Below are 22,953 nucleotides of genomic sequence, written 5' to 3' on the forward strand. Positions count from 1 at the left end.
ACACTCACTAAAAACAATACTCTTTTTCAATTGATAAGTTGATCACACTAAATATAAAAAACCAATCTAAGTGATGTCTGCAAAATGTATACTGGGCTTGCAGGCATCACACACTCAAGATCTGGGAATTACTTATGTTAGTACGAAATATTGCTTGTATAATGTAACCAGATTCAATCCAGTAGTGTCTCTTTTTACTAGATTTGGTTATACACCCTTACAACACACTATAAAGGGGCCACAGAAAAGTAAATTTCCTACTGGATGATATTCAGGAGCTACACAGATTTATGGTTGAACAAACCTGAATGATCCCTGCTCAAATACAACTAGGTGGCCCCCTTTTCCAACCTGAGGGTCTATATTGGGTCTGTGGAGAATCTGCATATTCTGTTCTGCCTCCTTGCTGGCCTGCTCCTGCCTTTCCAATTGCTTCCCCTGAAAATTCTCATGATAGCTCTTATGATTGGAGGCCAAAATGATCAAAAAATGAAATTAGCACTAGCCTCGAAATGGACAAGGATAAGCTAGTTTCTACTGGGGAAAGATTCCAGTGGGGTTCCTAGGGGTTCACTCTTGGTGGTAGTGAAGTACCGTTTGTACGAAATTCAAAGCTAATTTGTGTATTGGGAAAAATCTTGGATTTTGTAGCCAGTCAGACCTCCCAGGGTTTCAGATGGGTAGAAGCTACTCTCAGAAAGGGACATGACAACATACATATTCAACAAAAACACTTAATGTTAGATCATACAGTCTTAGATCTTTTTGCTCAAGCTGGAGGCCTATGTTATATGGTGTTTAACAAAACTGAATTTTGTACTTATCTCTCCCCTGATTCTGTTACTACAGAAAGCTTAATTAAAAAGGTGGCTGATACTGCTGTTTCCTTAGACACTGCCACCAAGTACATTAAAGGAATCTCTCAAGAGAAAGGAACCCATGATATGTTTATAGGAGCTACTAACAGTTGGTTTGCAGGCATCCTAAGTGATGAATGGCAAACTTGGGTTTTCCACGGGTTTCTAATCTTTGTATTTCTTCTAGTAGGTTTCCAAGTTATGATTTGTATTACCAGTGTAACAATGAAAATGATTACCTCTTTAAGTCAAGCTACTTTATAGCGCACTATGATCCTTAAGCACTATCATACTCCACATGAAGACTCTGACCAATTAGACCCTAATGCTGCTGAACTGCTTATATTGTCTGAACCTTAACTTGGCTAATTTGGTTCAGTTCATTTCTTAAGAACTTAAAGAGTACACCTTAGCATTTTCATGGTATCCTCTTGACAGTCATAAGAATAGTCACCTTGGCGCACTGTATACCCTCAAGTCTTAAATGTTTTGTATGCAGCTATACATTGACAGTGGAATGGTCTTGCTCCAACTGGATCAGCAAGAACATAAAGAATCATTTAGCTGATACAAAGCTGCGACTTGTGAATTCCCTATTAACACCAAAGAAGACGTGTGAGACTCCATAGTGAAACTAAAGATGACTTGTGAGTTCCACACTGAGACCAAATAAGTCTTTATGATGGTGACAGAGAGTGGTGTCAATGGCTAAAGTTTTGGTCAATCTCTCTAAATTGAGGGGCTGACCAAAAGGGGGGAATTGTTAAAGCGAACTAAACATGGCCTGAGAAGGACTCCGTACTTTTATATTTGAATCCTTGTGGACAAACTCTAACCTAGCTTAATAGGAAGACAAAACTGAAAACCTAACTGCATAGTATGCATCTGTAGTAACAGCTGAGTGTTGGCCAATCCCAGCAGCCATACTTCAACCACTCATAGACCGCTGAGTGTTCAAACTGCGTTCAAATACGGTCAACACCGAGCTGTAACCAATCTCACTGTTTCTATGTCTCAATTTCGATTCCTGTATGTCCCTTTACCTTTTCTGTCTATAAATTTGTTCTGACCATGAGGCACCCCTGGAGTCTCTCTGAATCTGCAGTGATTCTGGAGACTGCCCAATTTGGGAATTTCTTTTCTTTGCTCAATTGAACTCCGTCAAATTTAACTTGTCCGAAGTTTTCTTTGAATACTATATTTTGCCTAAGGTAGAATGACTAGCAAATGGTGGAAAAGAGATTGAAACTAGGGTCAGCCAGACAGTAAATCTCAAATTATTTCCACAAGCAACACTTGTGGGCAAGAGTGTGGGAAGCAGCAGATGCAGAAATATATGTGGCCCCAGATAAGAAGCGAAGGTGACATTTTGGATTCCCTGCCACTTCCTCCAGAGCCCCTGGATGATAATGCACCATGCTCTGGTTCAAAACTCTATAGGATGAAGTGTGATGGAGGTTTAATAAACAAAACAAAAAAAAAGAAACAAAAAATAAAACCAAAAATGTAAAAAAATAAAATAAAATAAAAAAGAGAAAGAAGAGCACAGAGATAAGACAATGAAGGGCAAAAGACCCAAGGAGCTGGCATAGAAGGGTCATAGGAGGAGTAAAACTGGACTGAATATCCAATTGAACAGTCATTGAATACAAGGCTGAGGCTCAACTTTGTTTTGTAGGCAATGGGGAACTACAGAGAGTTCCTGAGTAGAATAAGACTAACGAAACAGTAATTTAAAGAAAATAGTAAAGATAATGTTAGGTCAAGGTGGATCAGAAGGGGAACAAAAAGGTGATCTTATTTCAGTTACCCAGATGTAAGGGGAAGAGCCTAAAGTTAGGTGGCAGCAATGAGAAAGGAAAAGGGAAAAGGAAAGGATATGGGAATGGCAGACTAGGCATAGGAGGAAGGACAAAGGAAAGTCACTGATCATCACAAGGGTTTATCCAGGGTGACCCATGTTATCACTTACAGACAGGCATATCAACCAGAGAAAGAGCTCATGGTTCCACAACATTTAGCTCACCCTTCTTTCAACTACATCCTTACATCCATTTAGTCTACTGAGTCAGAAGAACTCTGGTTCCAATCACATTTTCACTGCTTACTAGCTGTGCAGTTAGGGCAAATTATGAATTTCCTAAAGCCTTAGTTTCTTAATCAGTTAAGATGGCATAATAGCTGTATTAGAGAGTCACTGTCAACAATCAATAATGGAATATTTCTTTCTTCTCCTTACCTATTCACATGCTCCTTATCTATTCACCCACTTATCCACCTTAGATTATATGGTTCATCATTTCAATAACTCTTTTGCAAATACTCTAAACTCCCTTGTCCTCTGACTTTTGTGTTTGACTTGTCCAACAAAATACAAACCCTACATAAGCCTTATTGTTTTTCTCTATGCCTGTACCCAGGGAGTAAAGCACTACTGGAGAAAATTACACCCAACTGCAAGCACATCTCAACAAGGCCCTCAAAATTACTTAACAATCCTACTTCATCTCTCTTAGCAATTCATTCTTCCATTCTCTGCTAGGAGTATTTCTTGTTCTCCAAGCTCTTCTGATCTCCCCTTATCTCTCTTGATCTCCCCCAACTCTCAGTAGATGACCTTGTCCTCTACTTCACAGAGAGTGGAACCTATTACAATGACACATGTTCAACTTCCTCATATAAAAGCTGTTCACATACTGTATCTCCACCAATCCTCTTCTATCCATAAAATTAAGCGATCTTCCTCCCATTAAAGGTGAATCGCTGTTTGGAATTCTCTTTCCTCCTGCCCTTTGAGGAATCTTAAGTCAAATCTCTCCTCCCATCTTTATTATTTATTTGTGAGACAGGGTATTTATTTATTTATTTATTTATTTTTGAGATAAAGTCTTGCTCTGTTGCCCAAGCTGGAGTGCAATGGCATTATCAGGGCTCACTGCAGCCCCGACTATCTGGGCTAAGTGTGATCCTCCTGCCTCAGCCTCACACATAGCTGGGACTAGAGGTGTGTGCCAGCATGCCCAGTTAATTTTTTTTTTTAATTTTAGTAGAGACAAGGTCTTGCTATGTTGCCCAGGCTGGTCTCAAACTCCTGAGCTCAAGCGATCCTCCCTTTCAAAGTGCTGGGATTACAGGTGTGAGCCACCACACCCGGCTATCTCTCATCTTAAAAGGGAAAAAAAAGTACCCCATTTCCCTGCTCTAGTTATTTTATTAAAATAAAAGCCAAACCATCCCGATTTCCATTTCTTTTTTTTTTTTTCTTTGAAACAGAGTATTGCTCTGTCACCCAGGCTGGAGTGCAATGGCTCGATCTCTGCTCACTGCAACCTCCACCTCCGGGGCTCAAGCGATTCTCCTGCCTCAGCCTCCTGAGTAGCTGGGATTACAGGCACCCGTCACCACACCCGACTAATTTTTGTATTTTTAGTAGAGACAGAGTTTCACCACGTTGGCCAGGCTGGTCTCGAACTCCTGACCTCAGGTGATCCGCCCACCTTGGCCTCCCAAAGTGCTGGATTTTTGTATTTTTAGTAGAGACAGAGTTTCACCACGTTGGCCAGGCTGGTCTCGAACTCCTGACCTCAGGTGATCCGCCCACCTTGGCCTCCCAAAGTGCTGGATTTACAGGAGTGAGCCACTGTGCCCAGCCCGATTTCCATTTCTATCACTTCAGTGAAACAGCTCTTACTGAGGGCACCGCAGGCTTCCAATGGCCATTTTGCTCAATTCTGGTTTCATCTAACCTCTCAGCAATTCCTGACAACGCTGACACCTCCTCACTGTTGAAACTTCCTCTTCCTTGGGCAGTCTCTAGTTTTACCTCTATCTCACTGGCCACTCATTTTCAGTATCCTCAGCTACCTTGGAAACGTTGGGAACTCATCAGGGCTTAGACCTAACGTACTTCTCACTCTCCCTAGGCAATCTCATCTACACCCATTTCCTCCATTACCATCTACATACCCATGTTTCTCAAAATTATGTCTAATATAGTTAAGTTCCCCATTTTGGTCAGCACCTCAATTTAGAGAGATTGACCAAAACTTTAGCCATTGACACCACTCTCTGTCACCATCATAAAGACTTATTTGGTCTCAGTGTGGAACTCACAAGTCATCTTTAGTTTCGCTATGAGTCTCACACGTCTCTTTGGTGTTAACAGGGAATTCACAAGTCGCAGCTTTGTACCAGCTAAATGATTCTTTATGTTCTTGCTGATCCAGTTGGAGCAAGACCATTCCACTGTCAATGTATAGCTGCATACAAAACATTTAAGACTTGAGGGTATACAGCATGCCAAGGGAACTATTATTGTGACTATTAAGAGGATACCATCAAAATGCCAATGCGTACTCCTTGTTGTTATTCAAAAACAGCAATCAAAGAACAATAGAAAGTGTACAGAATTAAACATGTCTTTAAGAGTTTAATAAATGTTTTTAAAAGTTCATGGAAATGAAAGTTGCAATACTCAGTGCTAGGTGCCCTCTAAAAGGAAAAATAAAAATAAAAAATTTAAGTTGCCACCTAATGTGGTGGCTCACGCCTGTAATCTCGGCATTTTGGGAGGCCAAGGTGAGATGATCACCTGAGCCCAGGAGTTTGAGGCCAGCCTGGACAAGATGGCAAGACCCTGTGTTAAATAAATAAATAAATAAATAAAGTTGCAATGGCCAGTATTAAAAAAAAATCAACAGTAAAATCATAAAATGAATTAAGGAAATTTCCTAGGACATAAAAAGCAAAGAAAAAAGGTGAAAAACATAAAAGGAAAGTTAAGTTATGCAGAGATGTGGGAATGTGGTATCCAAAGGGAGCGGGAGGATGGGGGCGGAAGGCATCCCGTGGGATGAACAACAGGATCTACTGGAATTCAGGAAGAAAGTACTGAAGCTTCTAGATGCAGTATGTTTTGTATCTTATCCTTTAAGATTATGTTAGGGTTGACTTACAATGTAAATAATTGGTACAGATACATATATAATTTAAAAATAAAAAAGTGTGCATACATACATAGGGTACATGTATGCTTTTCCTTTTAACAGACGATGAGTAAAGGTCTTATTTTGGAAATCACGGACATAACAGATCAATCTAAGAGGACCACTATCCACCTAAGAGATGTCTAGAAAGAAAAAGAACAGGAAAAATGAAAGGAAGAAAATAAAAAAATAAGAGAAAAAAACTTCTCAGAAATGAAGAAAGATAAAGGGAAAGGCCCACTGAGTGAGCCAAGTCACGTGAGTAGCAAAAGAAAAGAAAACCAAACCCACATCTGGTCCAAGCCTTGAGAAATTTAGGATAACGGATAAAGACCCTAAGAGGTTCCGTGAAGGGAAAAACAAGATAATCATGAAGACGAAAAAAACAGATTGTCATGAGAATTCTCAGCAGCACCAAACACTTACATTAGAAGAAAATGTAGCAATGCCTTTACAGTTCTAAAGGAAAAGAATTTTGAATATAGACTTCAATATTCAGTCAAAACTAAAAATCAAATATGATGCAAAATAGGTTTCCCCTAGAAATCAACTACTCTCTTGTTCAATGACCATCACTTTTAATCAATATATCATTTCCTGATATGTAATTCTTTTAAAAATAATTTTACACAAATTATTTATTGCACCCAAATAAATGTTAGTATTGATCTTTTCACATGTCCATGAGCACGCATTTATATATGTATGTCAAAAAAATGCTTATGCTCTCATCTGTTAGGGAGCAGGAATTTAACTGTATTCTTTCACAACATGCAAAGGAACTATAGCAAAAGACAGATTCCAGAGTTTGGGGCTTCTGGCTTCCCACATCTCTACTTCTTTAGGTAGCTAAACTGTGCCATCACCAGGAGACATTTTTAAGCCATGACTCAATAGTATCCATGGTAACTTTAGAAATAATTTAGCCCAATGACATCCAATTAAATAAATACCACTTACAAATCAGTTGGTTTTAAAACTCCATCTTTGTAGTTCTTCCTACACACCTTAACCGCTCCAACAGAGAATGCCGTCTTCTGCAGGCTTTTCTCTTTTTAGTTAAAGAAAATCAGATACGTTTCCCCGCTCAATATTGAGAAGTAGAAATGCAAAGGTTGTAAATAACTTACTTTAATACCAAGGGCTGTGAACTTACTCAAAGACTAAAATTCCGTGAGATTAAAAATACCCAGGCAATAATTCTAATTAACTAACACCGTTAACTATTGTATCTCGTCTAGTTCTGCATTTTGGACTCCAGTATATAAAACAAATTGGGCCGGGCGCGGTGGCTCACGGCTGTAATCCCAGCACTTTGGGAGGCCGAGGAGGGTGGATCACATGAGGTCAGGAGTTCCAGTCCAGCCTGGCCAAAATGGTGAAACTCTGTCTCTACTAAAAATACAAAAATTAGCCAAGCGTGGTAATGGGCGCCTGTAATCCCAGGTACTAGAGAATTGCTTGAACCCGGGAGGTGGAGGTTGCAGTGAGCGGAGATCGCGCCACTGCACTCCAGCCTGGACGACAGAGCGAGACTCCGGCTCAAAATAAAACAAAACAAAACAAAACTAACAAATACATTCCATTCCTTATAAACACGGTAAATTATCTACAACACTTAAAAAGGTCTGGAAAAAATTCAAGACAAGTGTTTATAAGTTAATTCAGGAAAACCACGTTTTTCCAATTTTGCTTGACGCATATTACTTCCTACCAAATGCCTTCAACAATGAGCTAAGCTTGAAGGTATCTAAGGATATTAGAACAAAATTTCCTATAAAATCCAATTTAAACTCATTACAATGCATATAGTAACCCACAGAAATGAAAAGATTTCTATGATTTTCTTTTTAGAATTAAACCAGCCCAGAGCAACAATGATTGAACGGTGGTGCCACTTTCACAACCTTGCATCAAAAAGCAAGTCTCCCTCTCTACACACTGAAAAAAAATGCTATTGAAAGGGCATCTCGAATCACCACCTCTGACACCGTGTGCGTCACTGCTCTAGTTCTGACTCCTATCAGCGGGCTAGGGAAAGAGACGGACGCCCCTTTACCCGATAGAAGAGCCCAGGTACCTGAAGATGCAATGTACGCATGGCGTGGAAATGGAAGAAAAAGAAGACAGCGAGAGTTAGAAGAAATGTGGAGAGAGGTGACTCATGGACAGAGCCAAACCTGGCATGGAGAGGACAGAAAAAAGGCAAAAAAGGCAACCAGAGAAAGACAGAACACTGAGGACACAAGAGTGTAAAGGGCAGAGACAGAAGGACAATAGAGACAGGCCAAGATTGAGAGGCGTCCAGAATTTTCGGGTTGGATAGGGCCAGAGACAAGGACCAGAATTGAAGCCGGCTCCGAACGTCAGCCCAGGCAGGGCTCCTGTCATTCTGGGTCCTTAAGAACATCTGGGAATTCTCCAACTGCGCTCGGCCTGGCCTGAGAGTTATCTGCACATTTTGGACATAGAGATAAGACAACCCCACTCTCAAGAGGCCCCAGAATTAACAGGGCCAGATTAGAGCCTGCACTTACCAGGCCACAGCGGCCCGACGTAGTCGCCACATCCCGCCGGCGGGGAGGTCACGCAGGCGCCGAGACGGCCACGCGGGAGCCCCCGTGTGAGCCCCAGCCCGGCTCCCGGTCCAGGAATGACCCAGGAAGAGGCGTTCAGCAGCAAGGGCACAGAGCCGCGGCACAGGCCCTCCCAATGGCGCATGGACTTCCGCAAGAGCCTGACAGGCACCCGTACTCAGTCCGTCACGGAAACAACCACTTCACCCTTTCTAGGAGGGCAGCACGAACGGTCCGCGGGGACTAGCGCATGCGCATAGTGCATCGGGAACGCACTGGCGCAATCCATCGCCTGTCACGTGGCCCCGCCCTCTTGCTTCCGGTTTGGAATTCAGAATTAGCCTTGAGGGTTGGAGATTTGGCCAGGGGAGGGAGCGAGAGTTGGGCGGGGACGGGAAGGGTTAAAGGCGTGGAATCAGAAGTGGTGAATGCTCACCGGGAGCCATGAATTTATTAAGAGTTGGATATTGAGGGAGCACGAAGGAAACGAAGCACGAAGCACGAAGGAGAGTGCAAGGTGAAATACAGTAATAGATTAATACAAACTAATTCTTGCAGATTTGCCCAGCTTCTTTGTTGGGCATCTTTGTTTGAAAGCACTTTCACATCCTGAGGGCAATCTTGGGAGGTGAGAAGCAAGAGGAAGAGTCGTGGATAGGCCAAGTCCCTTAGACTCTCTGAGGATCAGGTCGGAAAGGGACTTCAATCAATTAGGCCAGTAACGGGTTTGGAATAAGCTTGTGTGGTTTATAAAAGGCGTCAAAATGATTTGTTCATTAGCTGTTTAAACAAACTTTCTTCTTGATTTTAAGCCCATCAGTTTGTTGAAATGGTCTTCGCCAAGGCCTCCATCAGCTCCCTATTGTTTGTGGCCCCTGAGCCTGCCGCAGCATTCAGCTGAGATGCCAGTGCTGAGCACTCCTTCAGCCACTTTTTCTCTTGGTTCTCTGGATGTCACGTTCTCCTTTTTGTCCGGAACTGCTGCTCCCAGGCGCCTTTGCTGGCTCCCCTCCCAAATTTCTCAATGTTGGGCAGGCCCAGATGTCAGCCAGCCATCTTGAGCTCCTCTCCCTCTCTATCTGCATTCTCTCCTTAGGTAATATAAGTCGGCTTTGTGGCTTTAAATACTCCTTTTCCTTTCCAACACAAACCTTTTATGTTTTAAAGGGAAACTAGAGCCCATAAAAGGGATGTGGCCTGTGAAAGGTTATGAAGCCAATTTTTAGGGACTAAAATCAAAGGGTCCTGTGCATCCTTTTTACCTCAGGCACCTTTCATCTCCTGCTCGCTACCCACCCCACGCCCAACCCACCCATGCCACACACATACACAAATACACAGAGCATAAAGAAAATTCCTTTTCCCTTAATTGTCAGAATCATAAGTCTGGACCCATGCACTCACAATACCACCAAGTGAAGACCTAGTCACTGGCAGTACAATTCCCTAATGCAGGACTCTTGGAATTCTCTTTGTTTATTGTGGTGACTATTTCAATGGCAGGTCCAGTTAGCAACTTGCTATACCCACCTATGCAAACTGTAGATCTTCCTGGGATTGTAGGGTTGTACAAATAGTGTCTTTGTAATCATTACTTCCTTGTTATTTTAGAAAATAAGAGAAACCAAAAGACTTGAACAACAACAACAAAAAAGAAAAATTAAGGATAAAAGACTTTAACCACAAAAAAAGGAGAAACTTACCTCCATCACCATTTATATGTGGTTATCATTATGTTTTATGAAGCCCTTGTTTTGCAATTCTACTTCTAGGCATTTATCCTGTGGAATCATTCCCACATATGCAAAGATGTATGCATGATGATGTTTATTTCTCTACTGTATGAAATGGCAAAAGATTGGAATCAATATAAATGTCCATGTATAGAAACTAGACAATAAATTACATCCATACTAGCCATGAAAACCTATGCTTTAGGTCTGTATGTCCTGATAACGAATAATCTCCCATATATACATAGTATTGCCATGAGAAGAGGGCAAACTGTTGTATAACAAAACTGCCACCATTGGACCAAATTCAGCCCACAGACCTGTTTTGTTTGAATGGTGTTGGCCTATCCGGTGTTTTAAAAATAGTACTACATTTGGGCCGGGCACAGTGGCTCATGCCTGTAATCCCAGCATTTTAGGAGGCCGAGGCAGGCAGATTGCAAGGTCAGGTATTTGAGACCAGCTTCGCCAATATGGTGAAACCATGTCTCTACTAAAAATAAAAAAATTAGCCAGCTATTCAGGAGGCTGAGGCAGAAAAATCACCAGTCTGGGTGACAGAGTGAGATCACCAGCCTGGGTGACAGAGTGAGACTCCATCTCAAAACAAAACAAAACAAAAACTACATTTGTTGCCAAAATAAAAATCAAGAAATTTCGATTTTAAAAAAATCATAAAAATATCAGGACGCCTAACAACATCAACCTTCAATTCTTATATACAAAAAATGTCTTGGAACCAGGAGCCAAGTAGTACTTTTATCCTTCGGGCACTCATGTCCTCTCCAGTAGGTCAAACTCCCTCATCTTTCTGAAATTGAACACATCAATTGCTATTTATCATGAAGCTTGTGCTTCTACTTTTCTTAGTAAAAATCAAGAGGAAAGGGAACTACTACTTGTATTGAAACTGCCTTGGCAAAATTATGACAAGAGGAATCTGACATAGTTGACTCCATCTTCCTTCTGACCTCCAAGCTGTCCTTGGTCATTCCTGGACTTAAGCCAATTGAACTTTGGGGAGGAATGTAGTTTATAGTTTAACTGGAAAGAAAGGATTATAATAGTCGCTTCCTAAAGCTAACTACCTCCTTGCTCAGGGACCAAAAACCACCTTTGTAAGAAAGGCCAAGAGAATAGGATCATGAGAGGGGCCTGAACTGTGCTAAGATGTAGGTATAGTTTCTATAGTCCCTTACTGCTCAGGAATCAATGTGGCCAGAGGTCACAAGATTTGTGACTTCCCCAATTGCTCCTATAGATAACATCATTACTATAGAATCTAGGACTGTTTTTTTTTGTGGTATCTTTCAGACTCACCCCATAGAGACTTATGACTCATGACTCAGGTGATCCTGTGGCCCCACCCAGAGGTGGACTCAGTACACGAGGAATGTTCTCCTATTATTTCATCCCCAACCAGTCAGCAGCACCCATTCCCTACCCCCTTGCCCACTACATTGTCCATAAAACCCCCTAACCTCAGAGCCCTCAGGGAGAGTGATTTGAGTGATAACTCCAGTTCTCCTGCGTAGGCTGGCCTTGAATCAATTAAACTCTTTTTCTATTGCAATGCCATGGTCTCAGTGAATGGATTTTGTCTGTGCAGTGAGCAGGAAGAACCTGTTGGATGGTTACAATATCAAAAGTGAGAGAAAATGAAGGACTGAGAGGGTCAGCCGTTTCCAAAATAAGGAGAAAGAGTGGGTTTTTTTTTTTTTTTTGGCAAAAGAACACAAGTATGCAAGTAAATCATATGATGTTGAAAGAATACAATTTAATATGACATTATACAACAGACACACTTGCATTACTCATTTATGTTACATGCCTAACCCACGGAAACACTGGAGCTGATAAGTCCTAGTGAAGGGCAGAGTCAAGGAAGGTCTTGAAGATAGTGGTTCATGAGTGGGAGGGAGACTTACATATATTGTAAACCCTTTCGTACTCTGAACTTGTGTATTAATTACTTGTAAAAACATGTTAAAATATTTTTCTGATCCAGAAGTCGTGAAACAATTTTACTACTTTAGACTAAAATTTTATGTTCAGCTAGGAATTGAGCAATTCACAGGTAAAACTCAAAATATTTACCTTAGCAGGAAAAGGGACCCTTTCAGAATTATCCAGCAAATCAGAAATTTTCAGAAAGGAAGGTAATGAGAGATGTGAATGGAAATGGAAATGTTTAAAATTGATTTCATAAGTTTTATATTTACATTTTTACAGAAAAGCTTTTGCAAAGTTCTTCCTGGGAGATCTCCAAGTTCCTTCACACTGTACTCTTCCTCTGTGGTTTCCTGGAGAAGCCAACAATCAGCTGCAGTTACACATATTTACACCATCATCATTATCAAACTCTCCCCATCCCTCAGAAAAGCATGTTATGATCCTCATGAACAAACATTTACGGTCGCTTCCTAGGAACCCTAGTCTGAGGATATATATATATAATTTTTTTTTTTTTTGAGACAGAGTCTCGCTTTGTCGCCCAGGCTGGAGTGCAGTGGTGCAATCTCGGCTCACTGCAACCTCCACCTCCCGGGTTCAAGTGATTCTCCTGCCTCAGTCTCTTGAGTAGCTGGGATTACAGGTGCGTGCCACCTCGCCTGGCTAATTTTTTGTACCCTACAAACACTCCAGGCTGGAGTGCAATGACGTGATCTCAGCTCACTGCAACCTCTGCCCGCTGGGTTCAAGTGATTCTCCTGCCTTGGTCTCCTGAGTAGCTGGGATTACAGGTGCCTGCCACCACACCCAGCTAATATTTTTGTATTCTTAGTAGAGATGGGGTTTCACCATGTTGGTCAGTCTGGTCTTAAATTCCTGACCTCAAGTCAGCCACCTGCCTTGGCCTCCCAAAGTGATGGGATTACAGGCATGAGCCACTGTGCCTGGTCAAAACTGATAATGTTTTAAGAAACAGTAACAAAGTTTGTGAATTTGTGTTCAGCTGCATTCAAAGCCATCCTGGACCACATGCAGCCCGCAGGCTGCAGGATGGACAAGCTTGATTTAGAGCATCCATTTATATGATACTCTAGACCAGGAAAAATAGATATGGAGAGCGGGGAGGAACATTGGGGAACTTTCTAGAAACATGGAAACGTTCCATATCATGATAGCAGTCTTGGTTACATGAACACATCCATTTGTCAGAAGGGATAGTGAAGATTTGTTCATTTAAAATTTTAGATTTGTGTATGTACATTTTACATTTTAAAAAAACTATGAAGAATGATTACATGAGGAGGATGGGAAGTGGGTAGGGGTTAGATGAAGCAAGAATCACAAAAGGTTAATAACCATGGAAGGTGGGCAGTGGGTATATGAGAGTTCATTATACTTTTCTGTTCACTTTGCATGTATTGAAAGTTAACATTATAAACATTTTAAAATGTATCTTTTTTTGTTAAAAAAAAAGATGCAAAGAAGCATACAGAAGAAAAATGAAATGGACCCAACAGAAGACAGCCTCTTTAGTATAGAGACGAGGAGCAGAAGGTGAGCATAAAAGGCAAAGAGCCTTGTGTGCTGTGTGGAATTTATTCCGGCTTGTATTCATTTCCTATTGCTGCTATAACAAATTACCCCAAATTAGTGGCTTAAAACAGAACGAATTTATGATCTTATAGTTCTGAAGGTCAGAAATAAGAAATGGGTCTCTAGGGAAGAATCCTTTTTTATTTTTCCTTTTCCATTTTTGAGAGGCTGCCCACATTTCTTTGCTTGTGCCTCATTTCTGTCTTCAAAGGCAGCAATGACTGGTCAAATCTTTCTAACACCACATCACTCTAATGCTAACCCTTCCACCTCTGCTTTCCACATGTAAGCATCCGTGTGATTTGATCAGCCTACCTAGATAATCAAGGAAAATCTTCCTATTCTAAGGTCAACTGGTCAGCAAACTTATTTACCCTTTGCCATATGCACAGCTTCTGGTGAGGATTCAGACTTCTTTGTGGGGAGATTGTGTGTAATGATTTATCTCTGATATGGAATGTGTGAGTGTGATGGCGTGGGGAAAGGGCAGGAAAGAATCAGTTTATACAGCCACACCTGGAACTAGCTGTAGTTTTAAAATTGTACTTCTAATCGTTGTTTAGAAATCCTCTATGTTTAACATTTTTTAAAAAAAGATTTTTATACCTTTTCTGGAATCTACTGCATGTCAGAAATTTCATTTTGTTTTGCAGTGACACTTTTGCCTTTTCCTGCTTTTTAAGTAGTTTTAAGGATTTACTCTTGAATTATAAAACTTGAAATATTTCCTTTACTTATTTGTATTGCTTACTGTGCTTGTATCTTAGAGGTCAAGCTTCTTTCATTATACTGAAGATGCCAACTTATTGTCTGATTTTTTTTCTTGTCCCTTAATAAATTCAGAGATACAATCTTCCTTCGGATCTTTCTGTTATAACAACTATTATGATTATATGCATAGTAAAGACTGATTTAGTGTGCCAGGTACTAGGCTACTCCTCTATATATGAGATCTCCTTCTATTATTTGATACAATATTTTTTACAGCTATCATCTTGTTTTTTCTTGTCATCCTGCTATTTATTTATTTATTTTATTTTATTTTTGTTTTTTGAGATGGAGTCTCACTCTGTTGCCCAGGCTGGAGTGCAGTGGTGCGATCTCGGCTCACTGCAACCTCTGCCTCCCGGGTTCAAGCGATTCTCTTACCTCAGCCTCCCAAGTAGCTGGGATTACAGGTGCCCGCTACCACTCCTGGCTAATTTTTGTATTTTTAGTAGAGATGGGGTTTCGCCACGTTGGCCAGAGTGGTCTCGAACTCCTGATCTCAGGTGATCTGCCTGCGTTGGCCTCCCAAAGTGCTGGGATTACACGCTTGAGCCACCGCACCCAGCCCCTCCTTTATTTTTATGTAGTAAAGTATGTATTGACCATAACTATGCCCTTTAATTCTACTCCAGAGTGATTATTCCTTTATGATTCTGGCTAGAGGGTTTTCATTGTTATACACATATATATTATATATAAAATATATACATATATTATTAATATATACATATATTGTAAGTATATAGATGTATATTATAAGTATATACATATATACATGTACACATATATGTGTATATACTTATATGTATATATAATAAGTATATACATGTATATACATACAGTGTATATATGTATATACAGTATGGTATATATGTATATATAATATAGTATATCTATTATATATAGTAGATATGTATATATTGTAAGTATATACATGTATATATTATATATGCATATATGTATATAAAAGTATACATATGGCTGGGCGCGGTGGCTCACACCTGTAATCCCAATACTTTGGGAGGCTGAGGCGGGCGGATCACAAGGTCAGGAGATGGAGAACATTTTGGCCAACATGGTGAAACCTCATCTCTACTAAAAATACAAAAATTAACTGGGCGTAGTGGTGTGTGCCTGTAATCCCAGCTACTCTGGAGGCTGAGGCAGGAGAATCATTTGAACCCTGGAGGGGGAGGTTGCAGTGAGCTGAGATCATGCCAGTGCACTCCAGCCTGGGCCACAAGAGCAAAACTCTGTCAAAAAAAAAAAAAAGGAAAAAGAAAAGTATAAATATATAAGTATATATGTATATATTATATATATATGATAAAGTCTTTTCGGGTATTTTAGTATCAATTAGAAAAACTGTGCCAGGGATTGCTAATCTAATACGTTACTGGCTGCGAACATGTGGCCCCATTGTCAGTGTTCACACTGAAGCCTTGCTTCAGCTGTACCAACTCCTGAAGTGAGATACATTCTCGATTTATGTTATGTTTTCCAGACTTCTCTCTTCTGTCCTCATTGAAAAGACAGCCAGCTTTTGTAACCTTGCCTTGGGGATGTTAGCAGGAGAAATGTTGGCAATTCAAGGCTCTTCTGGTTTTATAAGAAAACCAGGTTTTGCTGGGAGGCCTGGAGTAGAAGAGAGGGCCTCAGAGAAGCAAAAATGGGAGGAGAGACATGCCTAGAGAGCAGGAAGAGGTAAGTGTTTTCCCTTCAGTGTCCCTTCCTAACACTCTCTTGAGAGGTTTCAGGCTCCTAAATAATTCATGCCACCTAAACATAATCAGATTCATCAGATTTGAAGGGATTAGGAGTGCTAGAAATTTGGGGGACTTCAGAGATTACCTGTGACTACTAAGCATAAAGAACTATTTTCGATGCACTTGGTTTTTTCGTCCATTACGTTTGTATGGTGGAAACACTATGCATACAATGAGGTACTACTGCGCCTCTCTTTCTAACTCTGTGTTCAGGGACATGTTGCTGGTATAGCTTGAAACTAGTTATGGTGGCAGTATTTCCACTGTAGAAATCAGCACACACTACAAATCAGGGCTTGATTTGTTTTTTGTTGATTATCTAATCTTAAGAAAGTGATGGAAAAAAATAATACTACAGATTAAATTTTAAAGTGTATTCTGTCTGTGGTTTTACATTGTGAATAACATAGAGAATTGAGAAAATATTCTCTCAGTATTTGAAAACTATTATCTAATTCAGTAAAGAAGTCTTGCACATCTTCATTAATTTAAATTTTCCTAATGTACGTTTTCATTGTTTCACTTTTCTCTTATTCACTAATGTGCAGGAAAATACAACCCATATTCATGTCAGAGCTAAACTCATAGGTTAGTGATGTGAGCAGCTTCTTTGTTGAAATAGATAGGATTGATAGTAATGAAGCATTTATTCACAGTAAAATTTATAAGAAACGTGCATATGAACACACTGATTTTGGAAGAGCCCGTTGTTAAACACTTACCCCTACACCATTGTTTGAGCAGCACACCACTGCTTTTCTTCACTCTGTTTCAACCTTCCCATCATTAAAAGCTTTTGCAATTGAGTTTTTTCTTTCTTTTTTGAAGTTTCTATGCCTCTTACAATTTATAATCTTTTAAGCCAATGTCATGTTCAAAATTGTACCTTCCCTTTCCTCCCCACCCCCCCAGTTCTGAGGTTTTCTCCCCCTACTTGGAGGTATTTTTTGCTCACACTCTGGTTTGTTTCTCTTTGCTTCCGTTTTAGACTAAAAACATAATCCCCACCTTCATCCTATTCTGTAACTTGGCCTGTACAATAAAAAAATATATATACTAGGCTTTGAGAAATTCGCATGGTGATTCTTCTTAGTGGTGCCTACACCGAACTAGTTTCTAGCTTGCTAGCGTCCTCCTCTGTAAGAGTGAGTCAAATTGTGTGCCTTGCAAAGGGACCAGCTCCCACATCTTTGCTGCCCATTGTCACAAGCTGTTGACAGTCTCCTTTTTCTCTCATACTTTGTATGGTCCTAAGAATCCTTGGTGGTAGGAAGGGCCAAGATAAATCAAGTTGAGGCTATATCCTACGACAACTGCTATAATCCTGGTCCAACTCACAAACACCACTAGAACAACGGGACCTACTCTTTCCCCATTTGGAGGCCCACCTAAACAGCAGTGGTGCTTGTGTTTAGAGAAGGCAAAATTAATCCACTTTCTGCAGTCAATTTACCAGGCTCTATCAGCAGGAGAGGTTTTAGGACTCCACAGCTCTTAAGAAGTTCTTAGCAAATAGACTGGATTCACATGTTTATATAAAATAAACACACACACTAGAACTTCTTCCTTTTTACTTTAACGTATCTCGTTTGCCGCTTTGTTCCTTAACTGAAATGAAATTTAGGGTGAGATTTAGACAAGCAGAAAGAATGGAGAAGAAATACTGGAAGGACATGTGTGGTAAATTTGGGGTTCAATGGCCATTTTAGGCATGTCCTTCTGTATCATTCTGTTACCATGATGTTATGATATTTGCTAATATGTGTATCTCGTTATAAAATTAGTTAATGTATGGGCACTCAGAGTCGTGCTTGACACGTAGTGTGCATGCAGTGATTGTATCAGTTGAGACAGAATGGGATACGCTGCTTGAGCAAGCAAACCCCCAAATCTCAGGGACTTAATCACAATACGGGGTCATTTCCTTCTCACATGGCAGTCTGATGTGCATTGGGAGCTCTTGCAAAGGCAGGAAACTGAAGACCCAGGTTGTTCCCAGCTACTCCATCTGAAACATGTGGCTTCCAAGGTCACTTTGGAGAGCACGGAGGATTGTCTGAGATAATTTGTAAGGGCTGGCATAGAAATGACTTATTTCATTTCTCCCCACATCCTGTGGGCCAAAACCTAGTCATATGGCCAACTTAACCACAGGTAAAACTGGGAGCAATAGCAGAAAACAGAGTGTTGTTTAGACTGCCTAACTCTGCCACCAAAAGCACTACTTATAGTAAGAATAGAAATATATGTATATGTATATCAATACATATAGATTCCTATTGCCGCAGGTTTGCTTCCAGAACACAGGTGTCATGAAAACCACCCCCTAAAAGCCAAAATGGGAAAGAAAAAGACCCATATCAACATTGTCACCATTGGACACGTAGATTCGAGCAGGTCCACCACTACTAGCCATCCAATCTACACATGTGGTGGCATCAAAAAGAACCACTGAAAAATTCGAGAAGGAGGCTGCTGAGATGGGAAAGGGCTTCTTCCACTATTCCTGGGTGTTGGATAAACTGAAGGCTGAGTGTGAATGTGATATTACTTACCATTGATACCTCCCTGTGGAAATTGGAGACCAGCAAGTGACTATCGCTGACGCCTCAGGCCAGGGAGACTTTATCAAAAACATGATTATAGGGACATATCAGGTTGTCTGTGTTGTCCTGATTATTGCTGCTGGTGTTGGCAAATTTGAAGCTGGTATCTCCAAGAACGGACAGATCGTACTCTTCTGCCTTGCACACAGGGTGTGAAACAACTAATTGTTGGTGTTAATAAAATGGATTCCACGGAGCCATCCTATAGCCAGAAGAGATAGGAAGAAATAATTAAGGAAATCAGCACATACATTAAGAAAACTGGCTACAACCCAGCCAGGATAGTATTTGTGTCAGTTTCTGGTTGGAATGGGGAGAATGTGGACTTCGAATGTCCAAGCATAGGAGAAGATGGGTGTCCCAGCTCCCGGGGGAGAGAGGGGGAGGGGAAGAGAGAGACAGAGGGTATTTTCCTTTCCTCTGCCTTTTTGTTCTATCCAGGAACTTGGTGACTGGATGGTGCCTGCCCACATTGAGTGAGGGAAGATCTCCCTTACTCAGTCCCTGCTTCAAAAATCAGTCTCTTTCAGAAACATCCTCATGGATACACCCAGAAGTAATGCTTTACCAGCTGTCATGTTATCTCTTAATCCAGTCAAGGTGACACATAAAATTAACCACCACACTCTCTATAATGGGAGAATGACTTAATTTTATTTTTCATACTGAGAGAACTACCAAAATGGCAGCAATTGCTTCCCAGAAACCAACTAAATGAAGGTGTACAGTTAAAATTAAGTCTATTTAAATAAATGCAATAGATAGATAGATACATAGATAGATATAGATGTAGATGTTTTTGAGATGGAGTCTCGCTCTGTTGCCCAGGCTAGAGTACAATGATTTGATCTCGTCCCACTGCAACCTCCGCCTCCTGAGTTCAAGTAATGCTCCTGCCTCAGCCTCCTGAGTAGCTGGGATTACAAGCACACACCATCACACCCGGCTACTTTTTGTATTTTTAGTAGAGACAGGGTTTCACCATGTTGGCCAGGATGGTCTCGAACTCCTGACCTCAAGTGATCCACCTGCCTCGGCTTCCCAAAGTGGTGGGATTATAGGAGTGAGCCACCCCGCCCAGCCCAAGAAATGCAATATTTATTATGCACTTGAATTTGCAGTCTGAAAGTTGAGAATTTGCTCCATTAAAACATATTGTCTGTTCAGAGAGAATAAAAGAGATGGAAGTGTTTTTAATTTTCAGAACTGTTTCATGTAAGTGTTAAAGCCTCACTGTTTGAAAGCACTGGAAGAAAAGGTTATCATGAGATACAGTCTTCTGTATGTTAGATTGCAACATAGAGATCTGTTTGATAAAGGGTGGACTTGAAAATGAGTCCTACTTCATTAGCAAAGAAGTCACCGGAATTACCGTGCTCTTGCACTCACCCTCCCGGTGCCTCAGGACTACAGGTTTAGAGCTTCCAGTTCCACTAGAGCACAGTGTAGACAATGGGGTTTCCTAGTACAAAGTTTTCAGCAAAATGTAATAAAAATGCGATGTTAATTGTATACATTGTGTAATACGAATACAAAATACAATGTTCCGCTTTGTACTTTTTAAGTTCAGAGAAATGTAATCATTTTCTCAAGATCACAAAGTAGGTTGGTGGTATTGTTAGGTGTTCTGTGAGTTTTGAGCTGGATTTTAAAGGACGAATGTGAGATTTAGATAGATAAAAGGTGAAAAGGCATCTCAGAAGAGAGAATGGTGAGAATAAAGGTGCAGAAGAAAGAAAACCATTTGCCAAGTATGCTTAGGGCTCAATAAGCAAATCATTTGACCAGATGAGTAGTGGGAGAGAAGACTGGAGTGTAGGTCCAGAACAGACCACAGAGTGCTGTGAATGATGTCAAATTATGTTTGGATTTGTTTTGAAAGGTAATGTATGCATAATTTCTTTGCAGGGAAGCACCGTAATCCAAATAGCAGGTTACTCTACCAGTGGATGTAGTGTTGGTTATAGGTGGAAGACTAAAACCAGAAGGCCTGTTAGGAGGGCAATGTATTTATCCAAGTGTATTTTGACTTGGATTACTATTATGGAGTCAACAATGACGCTGAGGTTTTGAGCTTACGTGGCTGAGTTTTCACTTTCTCGTGTTAAGGCCGAAAGATATTAAATGTTTTCAAAATGAAACTTTGAGGTCCTGCTTCTTTTTCCTTTCTTTATTTGGAAGCATCTATTCTATCTTGATTGCCAGAACATTCATCCTTCCTTTATTCCAGCAGTGTCTGTGCCAGTGGTGGAGGCACCGATATCTTCATGGACCATTCTGTAGGATGCTTTGAAGTGTTGTTTTTTTCTACTTAGCCTCCAGCTCAGGTCCTTCAACTGTTCCAGAGATTCTGTGAGCTGCCCACTACTACCTAATACCTTCCTTTTCTGTTCAGTTTCTCCAGAGTTAGTTTCTGTTACTTGCAATTAAGAACTTTAACTGATTAGTTTTTCTTATTTGATGCCGTAACCTAGAGGTTAATTAGAATCACCCTCTGCCCGATAATTTACATAAGATGGATTCAAGCCACATTCCATGGATCGTGGAAAGTCTAATGTCTTCTTCAGGATTCCTGTACTTCCTGCAGGGAGCTTAGGCTCTCATGGACACCTTTGATTTGGATCTTTGACTTCCTCTAAATCAGGACTCCTCAATCTTGGCACTATTGACATTTTAGGCTGGAAGATTCTTCCTGGTGGATGGCGAGGCTGTGCACTGCAAGATTCTTGACAGCATCCCTGGCTTCTGCCCACTTGGTGCCAGTTGCTGTCCTTCTTCCCTGCCCCATCCCAGTCCTTGTCCCAGTCAAGACAATCAAAAGTGCCTTAGGAAATTATCAGGTATTCCTTGGGGGGCAAAATCACCTCTGGTTGAAAATCACTATGTCTAAATTAATTCAGTTTAGGAAATGGCATCTGTTATCCTTCTTCTGTACCAAGTCAGCCTATGAGTGGCACTCAGATACTTAAAAAAATTTCCACCTGAATTTAAAAACAAAACAGAAATGTCACAAAAGTTATCTATACTAGTAGCAAACTTTATGGACATTTTGGAGACATAGGGATTTTCAGGTATTTTAGTAATTAATTAGAAAAACTGCGCCAGGGGCTGCTAATCTAATAGAGATTTTCCCCATGGATATACAATCAACATCAAATTTGTTAGATGCCTGTGTTTTTAAAAAGCCTTTCAGTTATTTTTGAAACTTGATCTCTGTTCCCTGGCCACATTTCTTGCCTCTCCTTCATTTCTGTTCCCTTATTTCTACTTGCTTCTCTATTCTCTGCTCTTTCCTACCTCCAAATTCCTGCGCAATTCAAATTCAAAGTGGTTTGATTATATCTTTTATTTCTCTTTGTCAACTCATCCCCTAGGATCTCACCTTCTACTCCTAATGGGCTTTTCAAAGTATTTTCCTATACAGAAAAGCCTCTTCCTCCATAGTAATTCTAGAAACTTCCATGATGATAGTTAAAGTTTAATATGGCTGCAGTTCTCACTATAGCTCCTCTTATATAGCCACAAGGATAGTATTAACCCCTTTTATAGGAGGGAAACTTCCAATTATCTATTGCTGCGTGACTAACAACCCAAAACTTAGTGGCTTAGAACGACAACCATTTTATTATGTCTCTCTTCAAATGGCACATCCATGTGGTTAGCTTGGGCTTCCTCACAGCAGAGTATTCTCAGACTAGTTCACTTTTGACAAAGTGGACTCCTACAGAAAGTATTCCAAGTGACAGAAAGTGGAAGCTGCCAGTGTCTTAAGATCTGAGCCTTAAATGTCACTGGTGCCATATTCTACTGGTCAAAATAGTCATAGAGGCTTCCAGATTCAAGGGGATATATGGTCATCTTTATTTTACCACAGTCTGCCCACTGGCTACAAATGAGTCACATTACTCCTACGTGTAAATTACCCTCTTGCTTCATACTCACCAACTGCCCCCCTCTCCCCACTCACCCGCCTTCAACACACACGTTTTGTCCCATTACAGAATCAGACTCAGGCTTGAGATCTAGGTTTTTTTGTTTTGTTTGTTTTTTGATGGAATCTCACTCTGTCGCCCAGGCCGGAGTGCAGTGGCGCAATCTTGGCTCACTGCAGCCTCC

General features: G+C 40.7%; 1 protein-coding gene and 1 long non-coding RNA gene across 5 annotated transcripts in view; one reads left to right on the forward strand and one right to left on the reverse strand.

Annotated features, from left to right (window-relative positions):
• OPA1 (OPA1 mitochondrial dynamin like GTPase) overlaps positions 1 to 8,581 on the reverse strand; it is a 96,469-nt gene extending 87,888 nt beyond the window's left edge. For all 4 annotated transcript variants that reach the window (XM_015132525.3, XM_001087037.5, XM_015132524.3 and 1 more), the window contains exon 1: positions 8,380 to 8,581. In XM_015132525.3, coding sequence (XP_014988011.1) covers positions 8,380 to 8,411 — 32 coding nt within the window. In that variant the 5' untranslated portion in view covers positions 8,412 to 8,581. The remainder of the gene's footprint in view (positions 1 to 8,379) is intronic.
• Positions 7,835 to 16,173, forward strand: LOC106997184 (uncharacterized). The gene is made up of 3 exons (XR_001443316.3): positions 7,835 to 8,935; positions 13,579 to 13,658; positions 15,970 to 16,173. It is a non-coding gene; the product is annotated as an uncharacterized LOC106997184 (long non-coding RNA).
• The last annotated feature ends 6,780 nt before the right edge of the window (positions 16,174 to 22,953 follow it).

The sequence above is a fragment of the Macaca mulatta genome, chromosome 2 (assembly GCF_049350105.2).
Source record: "Macaca mulatta isolate MMU2019108-1 chromosome 2, T2T-MMU8v2.0, whole genome shotgun sequence".
Lineage (NCBI taxonomy): Eukaryota > Metazoa > Chordata > Mammalia > Primates > Cercopithecidae > Macaca > Macaca mulatta.